This window comes from Triticum aestivum, chromosome 6B, assembly GCF_018294505.1.
Source record: "Triticum aestivum cultivar Chinese Spring chromosome 6B, IWGSC CS RefSeq v2.1, whole genome shotgun sequence".
NCBI lineage: Eukaryota > Viridiplantae > Streptophyta > Magnoliopsida > Poales > Poaceae > Triticum > Triticum aestivum.
In genome coordinates this window covers 282,895,459-282,912,320 of record NC_057810.1, presented here as the reverse complement: position 1 = coordinate 282,912,320, position 16,862 = coordinate 282,895,459, and the positions used below count along the sequence as shown (strand labels likewise).

The 16,862-nt window shown below is 43.9% G+C and overlaps 3 protein-coding genes across 4 annotated transcripts; 1 reads left to right on the top strand and 2 right to left on the bottom strand.

The window, feature by feature from the left end:
- The first annotated feature begins 390 nt into the window (after nt 1–390).
- LOC123134090 (adenine nucleotide transporter BT1, chloroplastic/amyloplastic/mitochondrial) lies at nt 391–2,872 on the top strand. The gene is made up of 4 exons (XM_044553433.1): nt 391–478; nt 1,164–1,745; nt 1,840–2,001; nt 2,091–2,872. Exons 2-4 carry the CDS (start codon nt 1,164–1,166, stop codon nt 2,634–2,636), a joined length of 1,290 nt encoding a protein of 429 aa, XP_044409368.1. The 5' UTR covers nt 391–478; the 3' UTR covers nt 2,637–2,872.
- Nucleotides 2,873–5,721: 2,849 nt separating this feature from the next.
- LOC123136938 (uncharacterized protein At2g34160) lies at nt 5,722–8,168 on the bottom strand. The gene is made up of 5 exons (XM_044556454.1): nt 7,840–8,168; nt 7,547–7,595; nt 6,253–6,315; nt 6,112–6,176; nt 5,722–6,020 (listed from the first exon to the last, which is right to left on the bottom strand). Exons 1-5 carry the CDS (start codon nt 7,981–7,983, stop codon nt 5,922–5,924), a joined length of 420 nt encoding a protein of 139 aa, XP_044412389.1. The 5' UTR covers nt 7,984–8,168; the 3' UTR covers nt 5,722–5,921.
- Nucleotides 8,169–11,503: 3,335 nt separating this feature from the next.
- On the bottom strand, nt 11,504–16,282 carry LOC123136937 (uncharacterized). 2 transcript variants are annotated; one of them, XM_044556453.1, is made up of 10 exons: nt 15,940–16,282; nt 15,745–15,828; nt 15,414–15,540; nt 15,186–15,314; nt 14,960–15,075; nt 12,863–12,944; nt 12,633–12,692; nt 12,438–12,545; nt 12,288–12,333; nt 11,504–12,059 (listed from the first exon to the last, which is right to left on the bottom strand). In XM_044556453.1, the coding sequence occupies exons 3-10, from the start codon at nt 15,507–15,509 to the stop codon at nt 11,842–11,844; spliced, it is 855 nt and encodes a 284-aa protein (XP_044412388.1). In that variant the 5' UTR covers nt 15,510–15,540; nt 15,745–15,828; nt 15,940–16,282; the 3' UTR covers nt 11,504–11,841. The 2 variants fall into 2 exon arrangements, with proteins under 2 accessions (XP_044412388.1, XP_044412387.1); XM_044556452.1 differs by lacking the exon at nt 15,745–15,828.
- Nucleotides 16,283–16,862: the final 580 nt, after the last annotated feature.

Sequence of the window (16,862 nt, the reverse complement as noted above, 5' to 3'; positions counted from 1 at the left end):
CGGTTTCCGTCGCCTTCTTCTTCCGCGAGTAGGAACTGAACTGGCAAAAACAAAGGCTGTTGCGGCTGGCGAGTGCGGATCCATGCACGCATGAGACACACGCACGTCCGAAGCCAGACGAAGCCATTCTTCTTCTTTTTGATGGAAGCAGACGAGGCCATTCTGGCGTATGCACAGATTGGCACAGACGGCTCCAAATCCGCTTCGACGATTAGACCGGATTGCCCTTCATGTCCGACGGATCTCAGCGACCGTGTGCGGTGGTACTGGGGTGCGGTTGAGGGGCAGAGATGGCAGAGGCCATGATAGAGGCCGGACATCGTTGCTCACTGGACACGGCAGTTGATGGTGAGAGTGCTGAAACGGGTATAAAATGGCCGTCGAGCCACCCCCATTCCCAACAACGAGAGAGGCCAGTGAGTGAGTGAAGGACTGAAGAACTCCTAGGCACGTATCAGTTCCGTCTTCCTTCCTCGAGGTATGCGTATAGTTAGACTGCACAACAGTCTCGATATTCGTTTTCCTTTTCCATGACTAGGGGTCGGCTAAAAGAGAAATAAGCTGAATATATTTTACTCGCTCAGTTTATAATAAAAGCATGTTAATTTTAATGCATAGAAATGAACTTTAAGTCATTCGTATATATAACCGGGTCAAAAATAGTACTGGTTCATATAAATTTTCATTTAAATAATTTGTTACCTTGAATAGATGCGTGTGTGAACGTTTTTGTTTCCTTTTTCTTTTCAAAAGTACGCAAATTACGTACTATATTTTTATAGAAGGATGAAGTTTGATTACAAAAGACCCAACGAGATGCGCGTGTGAATGTTTTCGGTTTTCATCCAGCTTAGATTCTGTCCTTTTATGTACCTGATGCGTGTGTGAGCGTTTTCAGTAGTGTTTATCAGTACCTCAGTGCTAAATTGGATTAACCAAATCTGCTCTTAAGATCTAATTCCATCACCATAATGCCATTTTGAGTGATCTTGGTGTTCCCTTGTGTGTTTTGTGGCCTAACTTGCATGGACATTTTTAGGTTTTTGTGGTATGAATTGAGCTGATCTTAGCCTTGCTCTTGCACTCTTGCTCACTAGTCACTGTACAACTTAGCTCTTTCGCCCTTGCATATAATAATCCTTTATGTGTTCGAGTTGAATCAGATGGCGGCGGCAATGGCGGCAACGACAATGGTGACCAAGAACAACCGCGCCTCGCTCGCCATGGACAAGAAGAACTGGTTCTTGCGGCCGGTCCCTGAGGTCGCCTTCCCTTGGAGCTCGCAGCCCGAGTCAAGGAGCTTGGACTTCCCACGCAGGGCTCTGTTCGCCAGCGTAGGACTCAGCCTGTCCCACGGCGCCCCGCCGGTGGCGCGCGAGCATGACGGGAAGGCTCGGCCCGCCGACGACGTCGCACACCAGCTCGCAGCCGCGGGCGAGGCGGGCGTCCAGAAGGCCCAGAAGGCGAAAAAGGCCAAGAAGCAGCAGCTGGGTCTGAGGAAGGTGAGGGTCAAGATCGGCAACCCGCACCTGCGGCGGCTGGTCAGCGGCGCCATCGCCGGCGCCGTGTCGAGGACTTTCGTGGCGCCGCTGGAGACGATCAGGACGCACCTGATGGTGGGAAGCTCCGGCGCCGACTCCATGGCCGGGGTTTTCCGGTGGATCATGCGGACGGAGGGGTGGCCCGGCCTCTTCCGCGGGAACGCCGTCAACGTCCTCCGCGTCGCGCCCAGCAAGGCCATCGAGGCAAGCCAGCCAGCCAGCCACCTCACGTGTTTTTCCTTCAAATTTCGTACTGATGCGAGATGCAGTGTCCCTGACTCCACATGGCGCGGTGCAGCACTTCACTTACGACACGGCCAAGAAGTACCTGACCCCGGAGGCCGGCGAGCCAGCCAAGGTCCCCATCCCCACGCCGCTCGTCGCCGGAGCGCTCGCCGGAGTGGCCTCAACCCTGTGCACCTATCCCATGGAGCTCGTCAAGACCCGCCTCACCATCGAGGTGAACACACAGAATTCCAGTACAGTACTACGTATATCTAAACCAGTGGCAGTGCCATCTGACTGACGACCCCGTTGCGTTGCATGCAGAAGGACGTGTACGACAACCTCCTCCACGCGTTCGTCAAGATCGTGCGCGACGAAGGCCCCGGGGAGCTGTACCGCGGGCTGGCGCCGAGCCTGATCGGCGTGGTGCCGTACGCGGCGGCCAACTTCTACGCCTACGAGACGCTGCGCGGCGTGTACCGCCGCGCGTCGGGGAAGGAGGAGGTGGGCAACGTGCCGACGCTGCTGATCGGGTCCGCGGCGGGCGCCATCGCCAGCACGGCCACGTTCCCGCTGGAGGTGGCGCGGAAGCAGATGCAGGTGGGCGCCGTGGGCGGGAGGCAGGTGTACAAGAACGTGCTGCACGCCATGTACTGCATCCTCAAGAAGGAGGGCGCCGCGGGGCTCTACCGCGGGCTCGGCCCCAGCTGCATCAAGCTCATGCCCGCTGCCGGCATCTCCTTCATGTGCTACGAGGCCTGCAAGAAGATACTCGTCGACGACAAAGAAGACGAGCCCCAGGAGGAGACGGAGACCGGACAGGCAGGAGGACAGGCGGCGCCCAAGAGCTCGAGCGGTGATCGGCCATGAACGCGATGAAGCAAGGATTATGGTGACCGTCAAAATCAGAAGAAAATGCGTGATTTGAAATTTTGAAGTGTTAGAGCCTAGTGCGATTGAATCCTAAGCTGGAAGTGGCGCCTTAGAAGTTGAATTTCGTTTTGTTCAGGGAACATGCTCCGTTTCAGTAATGTCGTCGATTGATTTATGGCACCTTTCTGTAATCAATTCAATAAGAAAGAAGTCCGCTTTTGGACCTTCAACTTTGCCCAATCTCACTTTTGGCCCTAGAACTTTCAAGCAGTACAAAGCATAAAACTGAAACTGAACTCACTAATGACTACTCCCTCCGTCCCAACATTCTTGTCTTAGATTTATCCAAATACGGATGTATGAAGTCACGTTTTAGTAGTAGGTACATCCGTATCTAAACAAATGTAAGACAAGAATTTTGGGACGGGGGGAGTACTTCTTTTGGCAGTTTCTAAAATAACCCCCCGCCGCTCACGAGTCCCAATGAATATAGGGTCAGCTTCTAAAATAAGTTTGGAAGGGGCGGCTTATGTCGTAAGTCGTCAAAATAACCGGAGCCTAAACAGTTTATCTTTTTAGACCCTACAGTGGTTTAACATGAAATCCTAGGAGGACATCAGAGCATATCAAGTACTCCCACAAGTAAAATACTCCCAAGTATTTTTGTCTGTAAAAGAATAAAATTTCATCCGTATATGGGTTTCTTAAAGTTGTAAAACAAATAGTTCACAATGTATGGAATTTCAGAACCAAGTTCACTGTGTTTCTCGAGAAAAACAAATATGCAAATATACTGCTAATAGTGTTGATGGGCCGAATTAATGTCCCAATTTAAACTAGCTACTATTTTCTTTTTTGTTTCTAGAGAATTTAGATATGAAACTCTTGTGTTTAAAGAAAAGATATGAAACTCTGAAGTGTTTGGTTCGGCAACGTAAACACAAACTTAAAGGGTATCAAATTGCATTACTAATAATCACAATCACAATCCAGACCCAAAAAAATTCATAATAATCACAATCTCCATGGCTTGATATAAACAAAAACAATATATGTGACTTGATCAAAGAAAGGACCATAGGCGATCGGACTTTCTCTTCCTCCTGTGGCGCCGCCGCTGGTTCTCCCCACCTCCGATGGCCATTTGGGCCACAGAGATGCGGAGGACCTCAGCCCCCGCTGGCGGGAGGGACCATGCTCTCGTTCTTATTAGGTATCTTGGTTGGGGTTGCGCAGCGATGGCGATGTTCCACAAGCTATGTTCGGTTATTAGGGATTTGACCCCCTAGAGGATCCAATCCACACGGGTGTTGGGTTGACCCCGCCCCTTCACCCATTCTCTGCAACAATGGCGGGATTAATTCCACGCATATGGAGGGCGTTTTTTGGGTCAAAACCGTAGGGTTGCGGGGGGATTTGATAGGGTTTCTATCCCTGTCTGGTATGATCGAATGCACTGTATGAAGCAGACGGGGATATATCCCCGCCCACGACAATCCTGGCCGAGCCACGGGGTTTTGACCACAATCCCCGGGGGGGGGGGGTGGATACCGAATGAAGCCTCGATAAGAATAATGCCCCTCGCGTTTGATCCTCTTCTCGACAGGGTGTCTAGCATCGTCGGACGGCGTGTGGTGACGTGTCTCCGTCGTACCTCGCGGGATTCGGTCGGTGCTGGTCTTAGGTGGATCTGTTTGGATCCGGTCTTCGTTCGCCTTTGTTGATGTGTTTAGATTTAGTCCTTTTGATCTACGACTTTCTTCATCGGTGATGGTTGCTGCTCTGGTGCACTGGTCCTATGAGGCCAGAGCACGTCGACTTCCCGACTGTGTACTACAATAAGGTTTGTCCTGCTCCTGTGATGGGGGATGATGACAGCGGCGCGCCTTCGACTCGCTCTAGTGCTTGTCACTTTTATGATTTATATATGACGTGAATAGATCGACAGTTTCTCTCGTAAATTTATTTATTTTGCATTGTTAATGCGAGTAAAACAGAACATGTTGCCGCTGCTCGATTTCTTCTGAACCGCTAGTTTCTTGCCCCAGCGACGTGGTCAATGACGGACACGCTCAGCTCAACAATGGCGGCCCCCTTGATCAAGACCATCCACCAGCACGAGGAAAACATGAGGGCGGTTTCCAACGAGCGCTGCTCTTCGGGTGTTGCGTTGGACTAGGTCGGTGCGAGGCTTGCAACTTTCTCCTGTGATGCTCGTCGGCAAAATCAGAGCTGCCACGTCCTCGACGCTGCGGTCAACTGTTTGGCGTTGCTTTGTTGTTTGGTGCTACCTCTCGACGGCTATATCATTGGTTGTGTCGTGATCTTGCTTGTGGCCAGGTCGTTCGTGTGTGCCCCTTGTGGGGTTTGTAATTTAGGTTTTTCGTCCAGTTTTTCTTTAATTAATCAGACAACTCTCTTCTTCTTAATCAATGAAAACGGTAAATATTTTGCCTTGTTTAAAAAAACAAACAGCGGCGCCGCAACACAACGATGGCATCAGGGGAGCAAAGGCAGTAGGCATTGTGCGAGACAAGGCAGCCACGTCTCATACAGCTTTGACTGCTCGTCCGACAGCGACGGCGTCAAGAGCGTCAAGAAGAGGCTGTGAGGATTTCCTGTGACTTCTACCGTGAGTAGAGGATAGCTTCTCATGTGGCTCGGTGGCTATCTAGTTCTGCAACGAATGAAATGGAATAAAAGAAGACGGCTTTGGCCGATATTCCTTGCTCTTGTCTGTGGCAACTACATCAATAAAACCAGCTGACATAGACCCTGTCAACAAAAAATAACAGCTCACATTGACGCTATATATTAGCCAAAATCCTGGGGAGTCCAAACGTGAACTGCGACAGTTTGAAAAACTTAAGGACCAGAAGTGAACTTGGGGCAAAATTCAGGGTTCATCCAATAATGATCTAAGCTGCATCTGCAACGTGTGTTGTACTACTAAGAGATCCTTTTAGTTGATTATATCTTGAAATTCACTCCTTGGTAAATAAACCTCGCGTGACTCTGAATGGGTATGGCACACCACACGCGTAATAGGAGAAAAGGCCAACCAAAAATGCACACGAGGACAAATCAAGAGTGTATCATACTCATAATCCCATTATCACAAGTTGCCATGTAACCCTAACAAATCAACAAAAAGCGCACTAAAATAAGCTGCGCCCTTGCTTGATTATGCAAGCACTTGTCTCTTGTCGACACAACAAACTAAAACACAGCAAAGGGCAGAAGAACAGTAAAATTAAGCTACAACAGGAACCTTCCAAGTGTTCAGCTTTGCTCTTCCTCGGCACCCGCTGCCTCCCTCTCCTCTGCAGCGGCAGCCATCAGTTCATCGAATTTCTCCGTCTTGCCAATCAATATTTCGATCTGGCCAGTAAAGGTTATGAGAGTAAGGAAAAACAGTCATGTGGATAAATCATGGTAAGTACGGTCCGTATGTCATCCGAAGAACACTAACCTTGGCCTTCTGGATAGGGCGGTTCCTTGTATCATCTTTGACATCAACAGTAGATGTCATTATTTCTGCAAGTAATTTCGACCAAGTTAAGAGACTGAAAAGAGGACATGATCCTGCAGAATTATGAGAAACAAGACTCACTCTTCTCAACAGCAAGGCCGTTATTTTTTAGAATTTCCGCAACAGTCACCACAGTTGCAATAGCTGAAAGGACAAAGTTAAAAATAGTTTCATCACGACAAAAAAAGGAATGTAGATAAATAACAGAGGTCCAGACAGTAACAAAGGGTCATGCTGACCAACAAAGAAAATAAACCAAGCATCCATACACAAGTGTTGAAGAATTATTATCATGAGGATATGACACATCCATGTAAATTTAACCTTACAAATAGTCTAACCAATATTAATATCATATTAAGGTGCCTAAAACCACTGTAACCCAAGGCTTAAATAGCAACACACAGGTGCAAAAGCTGGCTACTAGACTTCAGCTACAACTGACAGCAGAACGCTATGATGCAGAAAATAATTTTTGGACAACAATGTCATCAGCAGTTTCTGATTTAATCTACCTATTACATGTCCAGAGCTAGATGACTGTTGGCTGGACATATTATTACATCAGCACAAACTTGCCCATACAAGCAATATCAATGAGGAATGAAAACTGTTTTTAGTACTCTGTAACCCAGTGGATGAAGGCTCAGCTCACTCTGTTTTTAGTACTCCCTCCACCTCTATTTACATGAGGTCATCGTTTCTCATGATCAAAATTTGACCATCATTTTGACCAATAATATGTTGGTCGTATGTCACAAAAATTATACCATTTGAAATGTTTAATACGAATGGAATGGTATAAATTTAATGACACATAGCCCATGTTTTGTTGGTCAAATCAAAGGTCAAACTTGAACCTAGAAATACATGAGTGCCATGTAAATAGAGACAGAGGGAGTATCAATTGTCAGTTCTTTGCATGGTAGGTACCTTATTCTTGAGCCTAGTCTTTTGCGAACTTCCCAGAATAGTATAATTTACTTTTCCACAGCCTTTATGAACAGAATAGGCAAGTGTAATCTTCCCACAACCAGGTGGGAGATCCAACTTCAAATTCTTATTAGTAAAAAGTAACACAAAGTGCGGTATAAAGCTAAAGGGCTCAGACTGGGATGAAGGAAGAACATCAATTGTAGGCAAGCAAGAGCTATGTGACATGAATGTAGACTCCCCCCCTCCTTAAATGAGCTGCAACAACCTCAGTTAGCAGGAGTAATAAAATGCCACTCATGGAGAAGCAGAAAGATACACATCACAGTACAACAAGTCATCAACATTGATATGCGCCTATGCATACGGCAAATCATTGGCAAAGTAACATAACAGAGGCCTAAACTGATACAAAAATACGCTTGGGCGAGTGAAGATTTACCCATGCCGAGGGCCGAGAGCTCCACCTCTTCGTGCAGCTGCATGTACCTCTGCACACAAACAGCATCACAAACCAAATTAGTATGTTGATTTCATTGTAAATGTTAGCAGGACACCCAAATCCAATCAAATCACTCGCAAAGATATCTCCTCGGCGGACCCCCTCCTACGCAAAGAGGACAACCCTCTCTAGAGTTTAACCCCCCAAACAGATGTGCCCCTAAAACCCGGAAGAAATCCCCAACCAACGGCAGGCTTCTCTCATCCACTCGTCCACAGGACTTGTTTCCCTACCTTGGCGAGGTTGACGTAGAAGAAGAGGGGCTTCTTGGTGTTGGAGACCTGGATGCGGTTCTTCTTGTGCCCCTCCGCTCCCGCCGTCGCCGCCGCTCCTTCCGCTATGGTAAGGTTGTTCACCGCCTCCGTCACCTCCTCCATGGCTGCCGCCGACGCCGCGCGAGAACAGCAACACTGGCTAGCTACGGGGACTTGAGGGGAGCAGGAGTAGAGAGATTTCGGCGGCGACGGAGGGGGGAAGCCCTATCTCAGCTTCGGGGTTTTATACGGGGTAGGGTTACGGGGTTTGGGGCTGTTCCGTTTTTTCCCTCTTCCAGTCGGAGTCTGGCCCCTAGCAAACCTTGGGTGAACAAGCCAAAGGGCTGAAATAGACGGTGTTCAGCTAGATTTTCCCCAGTTTTGTGTCGGGCGCGATTCTGACGTTTCCCACCTCAACATTGCATTTTGTGTTCCATTTGTTATTATTATTTTTGAAATGGCCTAAGGCCATATATGCTATCACACGCAAATTTCATTATGTCTGGGTTGGGCTAGGTTTCAGACCGGGCTTGTGAAACTAGAAGACTAAGCCTGGCCTCAATACCAAAGATAGCTATTTTCTCATGTCTGATCCGACCTGAAAAGCAACTTGAAGCCTGAAATCCTGTCTTAACACTGTTTTTTGACCTACGCATGTGCAAGCTTGGCCGAAAATCAAGAAAATAGAAGCTCAAGTCCGGCTCGAATCCTCTTTTATGTTGTAAAATGAAGCCCGGGCCCCACCGAAAGGCAAACACGGGTTGGGCTGCCCATGATCAAGTTTAATCACAAGTCCTCAAACACACTCATATAGAAAAATAAAATTACATTCAAAGCCTTGGGAAGGGGATCCAGTTCCTAACTCATTAAGGACCAGTGGAAATTTTTCATGTAGTTGTTGATCAAAATTGTCGGGTTTTTTTTTATTCTGTCTTTGCAAAACGGACTGTAGAAACTTTAAGGGCACGTATGTTCGGAATGGATGTTTTCTGAATAGGTACATATTTTTACTATCCTTTTTGCCTTGTATAAACACTGCAAATCACTCGTCAACAAATGGCACGTAGTTTTTTATCCATTGTGTGATTATGTTACTTACTAATCTAAACATGTTGCATCGGAGTACCCGATACTCCATATTGTATATCTTAGTGTCATTAGATCTAGCAAATCCAATGGGTTGGGCGTACTTTATTTATTTTTGGGTATCTCCAAAGCATCAAGGATACTAGCATATTCGTGTAAATTCACAAGTTTTGGACATCAATACTAGAGCTCGGGCACATCAACTCAATGGATCAATGTTTCTAGGGACTATTTTTATTGTTCATGAGATTATGATGTTGCATAAATCAAATGTGTTTGTATTACTTAGGAATGAAGGACCTCATGACCGGCGTAGTGTTGGAGCATAACCAAATATGGAGATGGAGGCAAACGCACAAGGAATGAACTTGGAAATTCAATCACAAATATCGGGACTTTGGAGCCAGCATAATGCATAAATATGTATAGGTTTTGCGGCATTTTATCTTCAGGCTAGGCCTATATATTTTGAATGTCACTTCAGGCAACTTTTAGAGTCCATAACCATGGAGAAAACCAAATATAGTTGAATTCGACCCTCAGCATTGGGTTGGCTGAACCACTAGCCCTTCCCTTTTTAAATACACCCTAGGCACCGTTTGTATTAGGGTTAGTTAAGAATTAACTATTGCTACAACTTTGTGTACTTTGTTTGTGTCCAATAACCAGGCCAAGACCGCTATTGGAACCATAAGTTTTTATCTATATACATAATATCTAGATTTCATATTATAGTTCTTGCTTGTTACTACCTCTGTTTTAAAATATAAAACATTTTGGCGGTTTAAATTGAACGGTTAAAACGTCTTATATTTAGGAACATGGGGTGTATTTAATTGCTTGCATGGATAAACCTTCTTGGTCTGGTTGATAATGCCCCGACATGATCAATAACATCTCGGGAGTTGGTTTATAGACTACTAAGGTGTGTCGTCCACGTATATGTTGTATCGAGCCGTCAAAGTTGACTCCACCCAAATTATTGAAATATGTGTCCTATTAAAAGATTGGGACACCATGGTGCTATCATGTTCCATTAAATCATCATCCATATTACTCTCTTTGTTCCAGAATATAAGGTGTACTGATTTTCCAGTAAGTCAAACTCATGTACATTTGACCAAGATTATAGAATAAATAAAATATGAAAGTATCTTTTGTGATGGATTTAATGATACAGATTTGGTACTGTAGGTATTGAATTTTTTTTAAATGGTCAAACATGCACATGCTTGACTTTTGAAAATAGCAATACACCTTATGTTTTGGAACGGAGGGAGTATCTACCAATACAATGTGCTATCTTGCACATAAATAGACAAGTTATATAAAGAGCAATATCACTAAGTACATTGCCCCTAAATATGCTAAGTATATTGCCCCTAAATCATTTTATCCCTTTGAGCTACACTAAAGTAGAGAAATAAACTATTCTGCCAGCCAAGTCTCGATAAGCTCACCGACTTGTTCATAAAGTCCTTACCAATTTCAAAAAATTAAAGATATGTTCATTGTAAATATGCGATGACTTTGATATTTGCAAAGGTTAGAGGGTGTCTCTTCGTGAATTGTAACCTGTTGAAACATCATATTTATACTCTTTTACCTTTTTGAGTTTGTTTTCAAGGTTCCCATGAGAAATTTTTTTGTGCTGTGGTATCAACACAAGATTATATGTTATACCTCATATTTTCCCCACTCATGGGTTTAAAGGAAATATACAAAACACATTTATTATTCTTAAACTCACTTTTTTTCATTTTAAGTTTTTTCTCATGTGAATTACCAAAGGAGACAATAATCATTGTGTGTTATATCTTTTCTCCCTTTGGGCTTAAAGAAGTTTTAACATGTTAAATACTCCCTCCGTTCCTAAATATAAGTCTTTTTAGACATTTTAAATGAACTATAACATACGGATGTATGTAGACATATTTTAGATTGTAGATTCACTCATTTTGCTTCGTATGGAGTCATTTGTTGGAATCTCTAGAAAGGCTTATATTTTGAAACAGAGGGGGTATAACCCAACTCATATTATCCCAAAAGTTTTTTAGAATAACTTTTTCAAGATGATACATATATATGAGAAGCAGCAACATACAAGGAGTGGTATAATTAATGGAGCTGCCAGGCAATTGCTACTCCCTCCATACCATAGAATATGTTTTGGACATGTCTTCAGTGACTAGAAATATCATTTTAATTATCTGGATTGAAACTTTCAAAATCGCATATGTATATTTATCTTCTTTTTTGCTAGAATATTCTAATTTCTTGGGTTTTACACATTTTAACACCAAATAATAGTCAAATTTTTATACCATGAAGAACGTGATAATACCAAAGATGCCACTTATTTGTGATATGGAGGATAATTAACAACTGCCTATTGCCAACAAGACCGCCCCAATGCCTATTTATTCAAAGGGTGCTGTTCATGACGAACAAACACTTCTTCCTTCCATCCCGTCACCTATAAACACCCGAAATCATTCATTACAAAGTGAGACGCAATTTTTTATCCATACCATATCACCTCGGCAAATGGCAACAATTTACCTGATCACGGCCACCTATCAAGATATTGAAAACAAAATGATATTAAAGTACGGTTGAAGAATTGAGGGAAAAGTAATGCCTCCTTGCCTACTAGGGCTGTTTACTATGCTGTCAAAAATACTAGGGTTGTTTGCTAGGAATAGCTGGAGTACGAATTTTTCAAAAGATCACCTAGGAGCAAGAAAAGCTTACAGAAATAGCGATTTTTAATGTGCAGATAGGTTATCTCTACATTCTGAAGGCAGATGAAACATGAAGCTCTCTACTAATGTGCAGCAAGAGCATTGCAACATCCACTAATTGCCGAATGCAGTGGTATTCTTTCGCTGGAGGTCATTGCTGGATTTGCTTTAGCTCTTCGGGCTGTTTTTCGTAATCTCCAAGCCTCTTCAACCACCGTAAACCGAGGTCAGATCCAGACTCAGCTGCTATCTGGAACTGCTCCTTTGCCAGCTTTACTGGGTCCTGCTGTATTGTCCTTTTTCGCACCTTCCCAGTTGACGGACTCTTGCCTGAGTTGAACCTGGTAATGACTTCAGGCACTTCAGCACCTGAAACAACCACACGGTAAGCATCATAAACAGATAGGCCTGGAGTCTGGAGTAATCTAACAATTCCAGCCAAAATTAAACAAAATCAGTTGATCAAGAGCTGTCCAAATTAATGGTGAAACCATAACTTCACAACCTGTTTACTCTAAAATAGCCATTACAAGAAGGATAATATAAGGACACATGATTATCTCTTGAAACGTTAAGAGTTACTACTTGTCTACAAACCTTTCAGAAGAAGGGAACCATATGCAATTGCAGCTCCAGCATGTCCCTGAGATGTTCAAAACTGAGATGTCAGAAAAACAGAAATAACAACGTGATTCATGGGTTGCAAGTAAATAAGATAATTTTGAGTTGATCTATTTCATTTACTACCTTTTCTGAAGCTCTATGGAAACACCACATAGCTGAAGCTATGTCCCTCTTGACGCAATCCCCAGTTATATATACAGCACCAAGAAGATACAAAGCACCAGGATGCAACTGCATTCAAAGATAGGTAAAAGCTGAATATGCTTATCAAGAAGCATAGTAGAAAATATATGATCAACATTCAGGTGGCGAGCATACCTGGTCAACAGCTTTCTCTATATAATGGAAGGCCTGTTGATCAGACTGAACATGATCATTCTACAAGCAACAAGGTTAAGCATCAACTGAGGTGAAGAAATATTCCACAGAAATGGTATAAGGAATGAAACTATCATTTGCCCAGCAAACAACTAATATTCAATTAATAAAGTGCCCCGCAAAAAAAAAGTGGAACAGAAAGATGCCAAAAGCAGATGAAGAGTGAAAACCTCAACTCTTAGCCGACATCCAAGTTCATACTGTGCCTCTGGATCACCCATGTTCGCAGCTTCAACAAGCAAAGCAGCACCACTTGTACGCATGAAAAGTGAGAGATGAGCATAATTCACATGAAATGTGTACTGAAGGCAAGTTTTGCTTCATGTGGAGGTAGCGGAATAAATGTTCCTACTAAAACGCAGCAAAAGAAAAGGATGGTTTGCCTCACTCAATATTTTACGATTTAATTGAAGGTCAAAAAAGTAAACATCGTTCCCAATTTTCTTTTCCAATCAAGGAGCTGCTAATCTCGTTAATCTTCTGTCCTAGTAAGCTAAAAAGCACGGACACAGGGACGGAAATGACGGATACGCATACGGGGACATAGGATACGGCATTTTTCAAAACCAGTCATTCGGGGATACGGTGCATATATATATATATATATATATATATATATATATATATATATATATATATATAATAAAATGAAAAGTATGCCATGTAATGTACAGTTACAGCAATAAATTAATGAGAAACTGAGATAAGATCAGAATATTGCCCATTAGGGGATGCAGGTGTAAGCTTCTCAGCTTCTCAACATAAGCTCAGAGAAGATACTCAGGGTCTACAACACCAGGACCAGGCTGCCCTTCACTCTCACCCACGGATCTTGGCTAGTGGCGGCGGCGCTCCCAGATGCCATTACTACCTAACAGCAAGCAGCAATCATTCAACACTCAACCCTTCAACAGCAGCACAGGCATTCAATAATTCATGCGAGCAGAAGCAGCGCAGCATGGGGTAGCAAGCAGCAGCATCCAACGGCTCAATGGAAGAAAATCGAGTCGCAGAGATGAAGAGGTTGAAGTGAGGAGAGGCTGCTGGGCTTGGGTTACCTGCCGTCAGGAGGAAAGGCTGCTGGGGCCTGGGGGCAGGGGTCTCCTGTCGAGTCCAGGCGGCGGCAGCGGCGATCCAGAGGCGGCGGCGGCGGCGGTGATCCAGGAGGCGGCGACGCGTTCGTTGCTGCCTGGGAGCAGCTCGTTTGTTTTGTGAAGACTGGAGAGCGTGCGTGTGACCCAGGGTTTCTAGTGGGCCGACATTTTTTGGGCCGAGCCGTGTCCCAGCCGTGTCCATGTATTTTTTTTTCTTTTTTTAATTCACAAATGAGTAAAATGCATCATAAGTCCTATAACTATTCGAGGTGTGTCAAGTTAGTCCTAAAACTTCAAAAGTGCAGATTCAGGCCCTAAAAGTTTATAAGTTGTTCATCACAGGTCCTATGCAGGTCCATCACAGCATACACACTATAAACAGTTTTATGGAAGATTTCTTCACACTGCCTGATATGTAAATATTACTAAAACACTTAATTAACAAGGTACACCTACAGCGCTAGCCAAATTATATGCAATGTAAACAAAATTATCCTGCAGCTTTAGCTCTGTCAGATAAAACAAACACAGCATTATCTGCAACTGGTCCGTCAGATAAAACAAACTCCCTCCGTTTCTTTTTAGTCTGCATATAAGGTTTGGTCAAAGTCAAGCTTTGTAAAGTTTGACTAACTTTATATTAAAAAATATAAACATTGACAATATGAAATCAATATTATCAGATGCACCATGAAATGTATTTTCATACTATATAGTTTTAATATTGTAGATGTTCATATTTTTTTATATAAATTTGGTCAAACTTTGTGTAGATTTTGACCAAATCTTATATGCGGAGTAAAAAGAAACGGATGGAGTACTAAGAAGCATCGTCCCTAGGATCTGATATATCATCCAGAAATAATTCTGGTATGCAACTATCTAACTGAGGCGCAATGGTATCCAGTATTCAGAGTCATGGCACCTACATACTAGCCAGGTCCTTATAAAGGATAGTTCGCAAAAAAAGGTCACTTATAAAGGATTCAAATTGAGTCAAAACAACAACATAACTACATAAGCAACGATAAAATTAGTTGTTTGCATCACGTTTGCAGATTCCTGGAATAGCAGTGAAACAACAAAGTAGTGTACATGCCATATGAGCTGGTTGAACGACACAGCAAAGTAAGTAAATTAACACTAACATCATGGGAGGTAAAATTAACTCACATTGCCTTGCACGCCCCGGGAACATGGTACTTGAAATGCATCTTGGCCAGCCAACATCTCGCGTGAGTATTCATATTGTCGATCTCTAGAGCCAGCTCAAAGTTCTCCTTCGCGCCCTTCGACACCGGGAAAGAATCGCACAACAAAAAGTTAGAACCCCAACAACAGGTCACAACAGAGTGGTTCCAAATGGGGGAAGAGAGGGAACGCGAATCCAGAGCTGTACCCTGAGAAGTGGGATTAGCCGCTTGTCGTTGCGGTCGGCGAAGTCGATGACGCGATCGACCTCCTGTAGGGCGCTCCAACCCTTGGCCACCAACTCCATTGCCTTCTTGTTACGGTCGTGAATCCATCTCTGCAACCACAAAGAAGTTTATTCACCGCCTGGCAACATACTAGAGCATGAAATCAAATAGATACGAAGATGTGCAAGTCTCATCCGCGCCACACTCACCTGGTGATTCAGTGTCGAGGCCAGCTGGGAGACACGGCCGGACTGGGAAGAGGAAGCGGCGGCTGCAGCGACCCGCCGCGCTGATGCGGCGATCATGGCGGGGTGGCGCCCTTCTCCGTGAGCCCGGCTGCAGAGGGGATTACAGGGTGGTCCGCCCCCCAAAAAAATTATAAGCAATATAGCATGTGAACATTCTAACTAATTACCAATATCACAAAGAAATAGATCAATATGGTCTTACAAACACACTAAAATTCTCAATTAAATCTTAGTTTTGCATAAAGAAGCCTACATATTACATACTACATGGAACATAGTAGATAGTGCATACCTTGAGAAATTCAAAAAGACTATGTTTCTGGCCTACGTTTTTGCATTGCCGTGAAGATATCAATTATATCATCTTCATTCACCTCTGAGAAAGCATCCCTCTCAATGTATGTGACTAGGCCGAAATGATGTGCAAAATTATGTATTGATAGTGCAAAAATGAAACCCTAAATCAGAAATTAGGGTATTTCGGTACCTTCAATTCCGGAGGCTGGTGTGGTGACTGAGCGGCAGTGGCTGCCGCCAAACTTGCAGGGCGAGGGCAGGGGCGCCAGGCTTCCGGCCGGCGGCAGGGGCGCGGCCGCGCGCAGGGAGGGGCGTGGGCAGGGAGGCGCGGCTGGACCAGAGGGCCGGCCGGCCGGGCGGGAAGGAGAGGCGCGGGCGCCGGGAGGCTGGGATCCGGGCTCCAGCAGGCTACAGGCGGTGAGGTCGCGTCGCGAGGAACGGCGACGGCGAGGCGGCTGGGCGTCGAGGTCGAGCAGTGGCGCAGTGCTGTGCGAGGGCGTCGCCGTGTCGGGAGGAAGGGCTCTGCTCGATGTGGACTGGGCCGCGAGGATTATTTCTCGCATTCAGCAGCGCCCACTCGTCGGGCAGCAGCTCTAAAGAAACGCTTCAAAAACTTGTTCGACATTTTCATAGTTATTAAAAAAATTCAAATGCTTGATCAACTTTCTTAATACTTATTCAACATTTTCAAATACTTGTTAAACATTTTTCATATACTCGTTCAACATTTTCTAATACATATTCAACATTTTTGAAATACTTGTTCCACATTTTTAATACTTATTCAACATTTTCAAATACTTGTTCAGCATTTACCAAATTCTTGCTCAACATTTTTTAATACTTGTTCAACATATTTCATATACTCGTTCATTATTTTTTAATACCTATTCAAAAATTTTAAAATACTTGTTCAATATTTTTAATACTTATTTAACATTTTTCAAATACTTACTCAATATTTTACAAATTCTTGTTCAACATTTTCAATACTTATTCTACATTTTATCAAATTTGTTTTTGAAGAGTGTTTTTTGTAATATATATATATATATATATATATATATGTATATATATATATATATATATATATATTTAAAGTATATCAAAAAG

What these genes read in the sequence shown, in the direction of transcription:
- LOC123134090 (XM_044553433.1), top strand. Translation starts at nt 1,164, where the DNA reads ATGGCGGCGGCAATGGCGGCAACGACAATGGTGACCAAGAACAACCGC. An exon ending in CGCCCAGCAAGGCCATCGAG is followed by an intron (nt 1,746 to 1,839) that starts GCAAGCCAGCCA and finishes GGCGCGGTGCAG; the next exon opens with CACTTCACTTACGACACGGC. An exon ending in AGACCCGCCTCACCATCGAG is followed by an intron (nt 2,002 to 2,090) that starts GTGAACACACAG and finishes CGTTGCATGCAG; the next exon opens with AAGGACGTGTACGACAACCT.
- LOC123136938 (XM_044556454.1), bottom strand. Translation starts at nt 7,983, where the DNA reads ATGGAGGAGGTGACGGAGGCGGTGAACAACCTTACCATAGCGGAAGGA. An exon ending in TCTACGTCAACCTCGCCAAG is followed by an intron (nt 7,596 to 7,839) that starts GTAGGGAAACAA and finishes GTTTGTGTGCAG; the next exon opens with AGGTACATGCAGCTGCACGA. An exon ending in GCCCTATCCAGAAGGCCAAG is followed by an intron (nt 6,021 to 6,111) that starts GTTAGTGTTCTT and finishes TTTACTGGCCAG; the next exon opens with ATCGAAATATTGATTGGCAA.
- LOC123136937 (XM_044556453.1), bottom strand. Translation starts at nt 15,509, where the DNA reads ATGATCGCCGCATCAGCGCGGCGGGTCGCTGCAGCCGCCGCTTCCTCT. An exon ending in CCCGGGGCGTGCAAGGCAAT is followed by an intron (nt 12,945 to 14,959) that starts GTGAGTTAATTT and finishes CATGCGTACAAG; the next exon opens with TGGTGCTGCTTTGCTTGTTG. An exon ending in TAGAGAAAGCTGTTGACCAG is followed by an intron (nt 12,546 to 12,632) that starts GTATGCTCGCCA and finishes CTTTGAATGCAG; the next exon opens with TTGCATCCTGGTGCTTTGTA.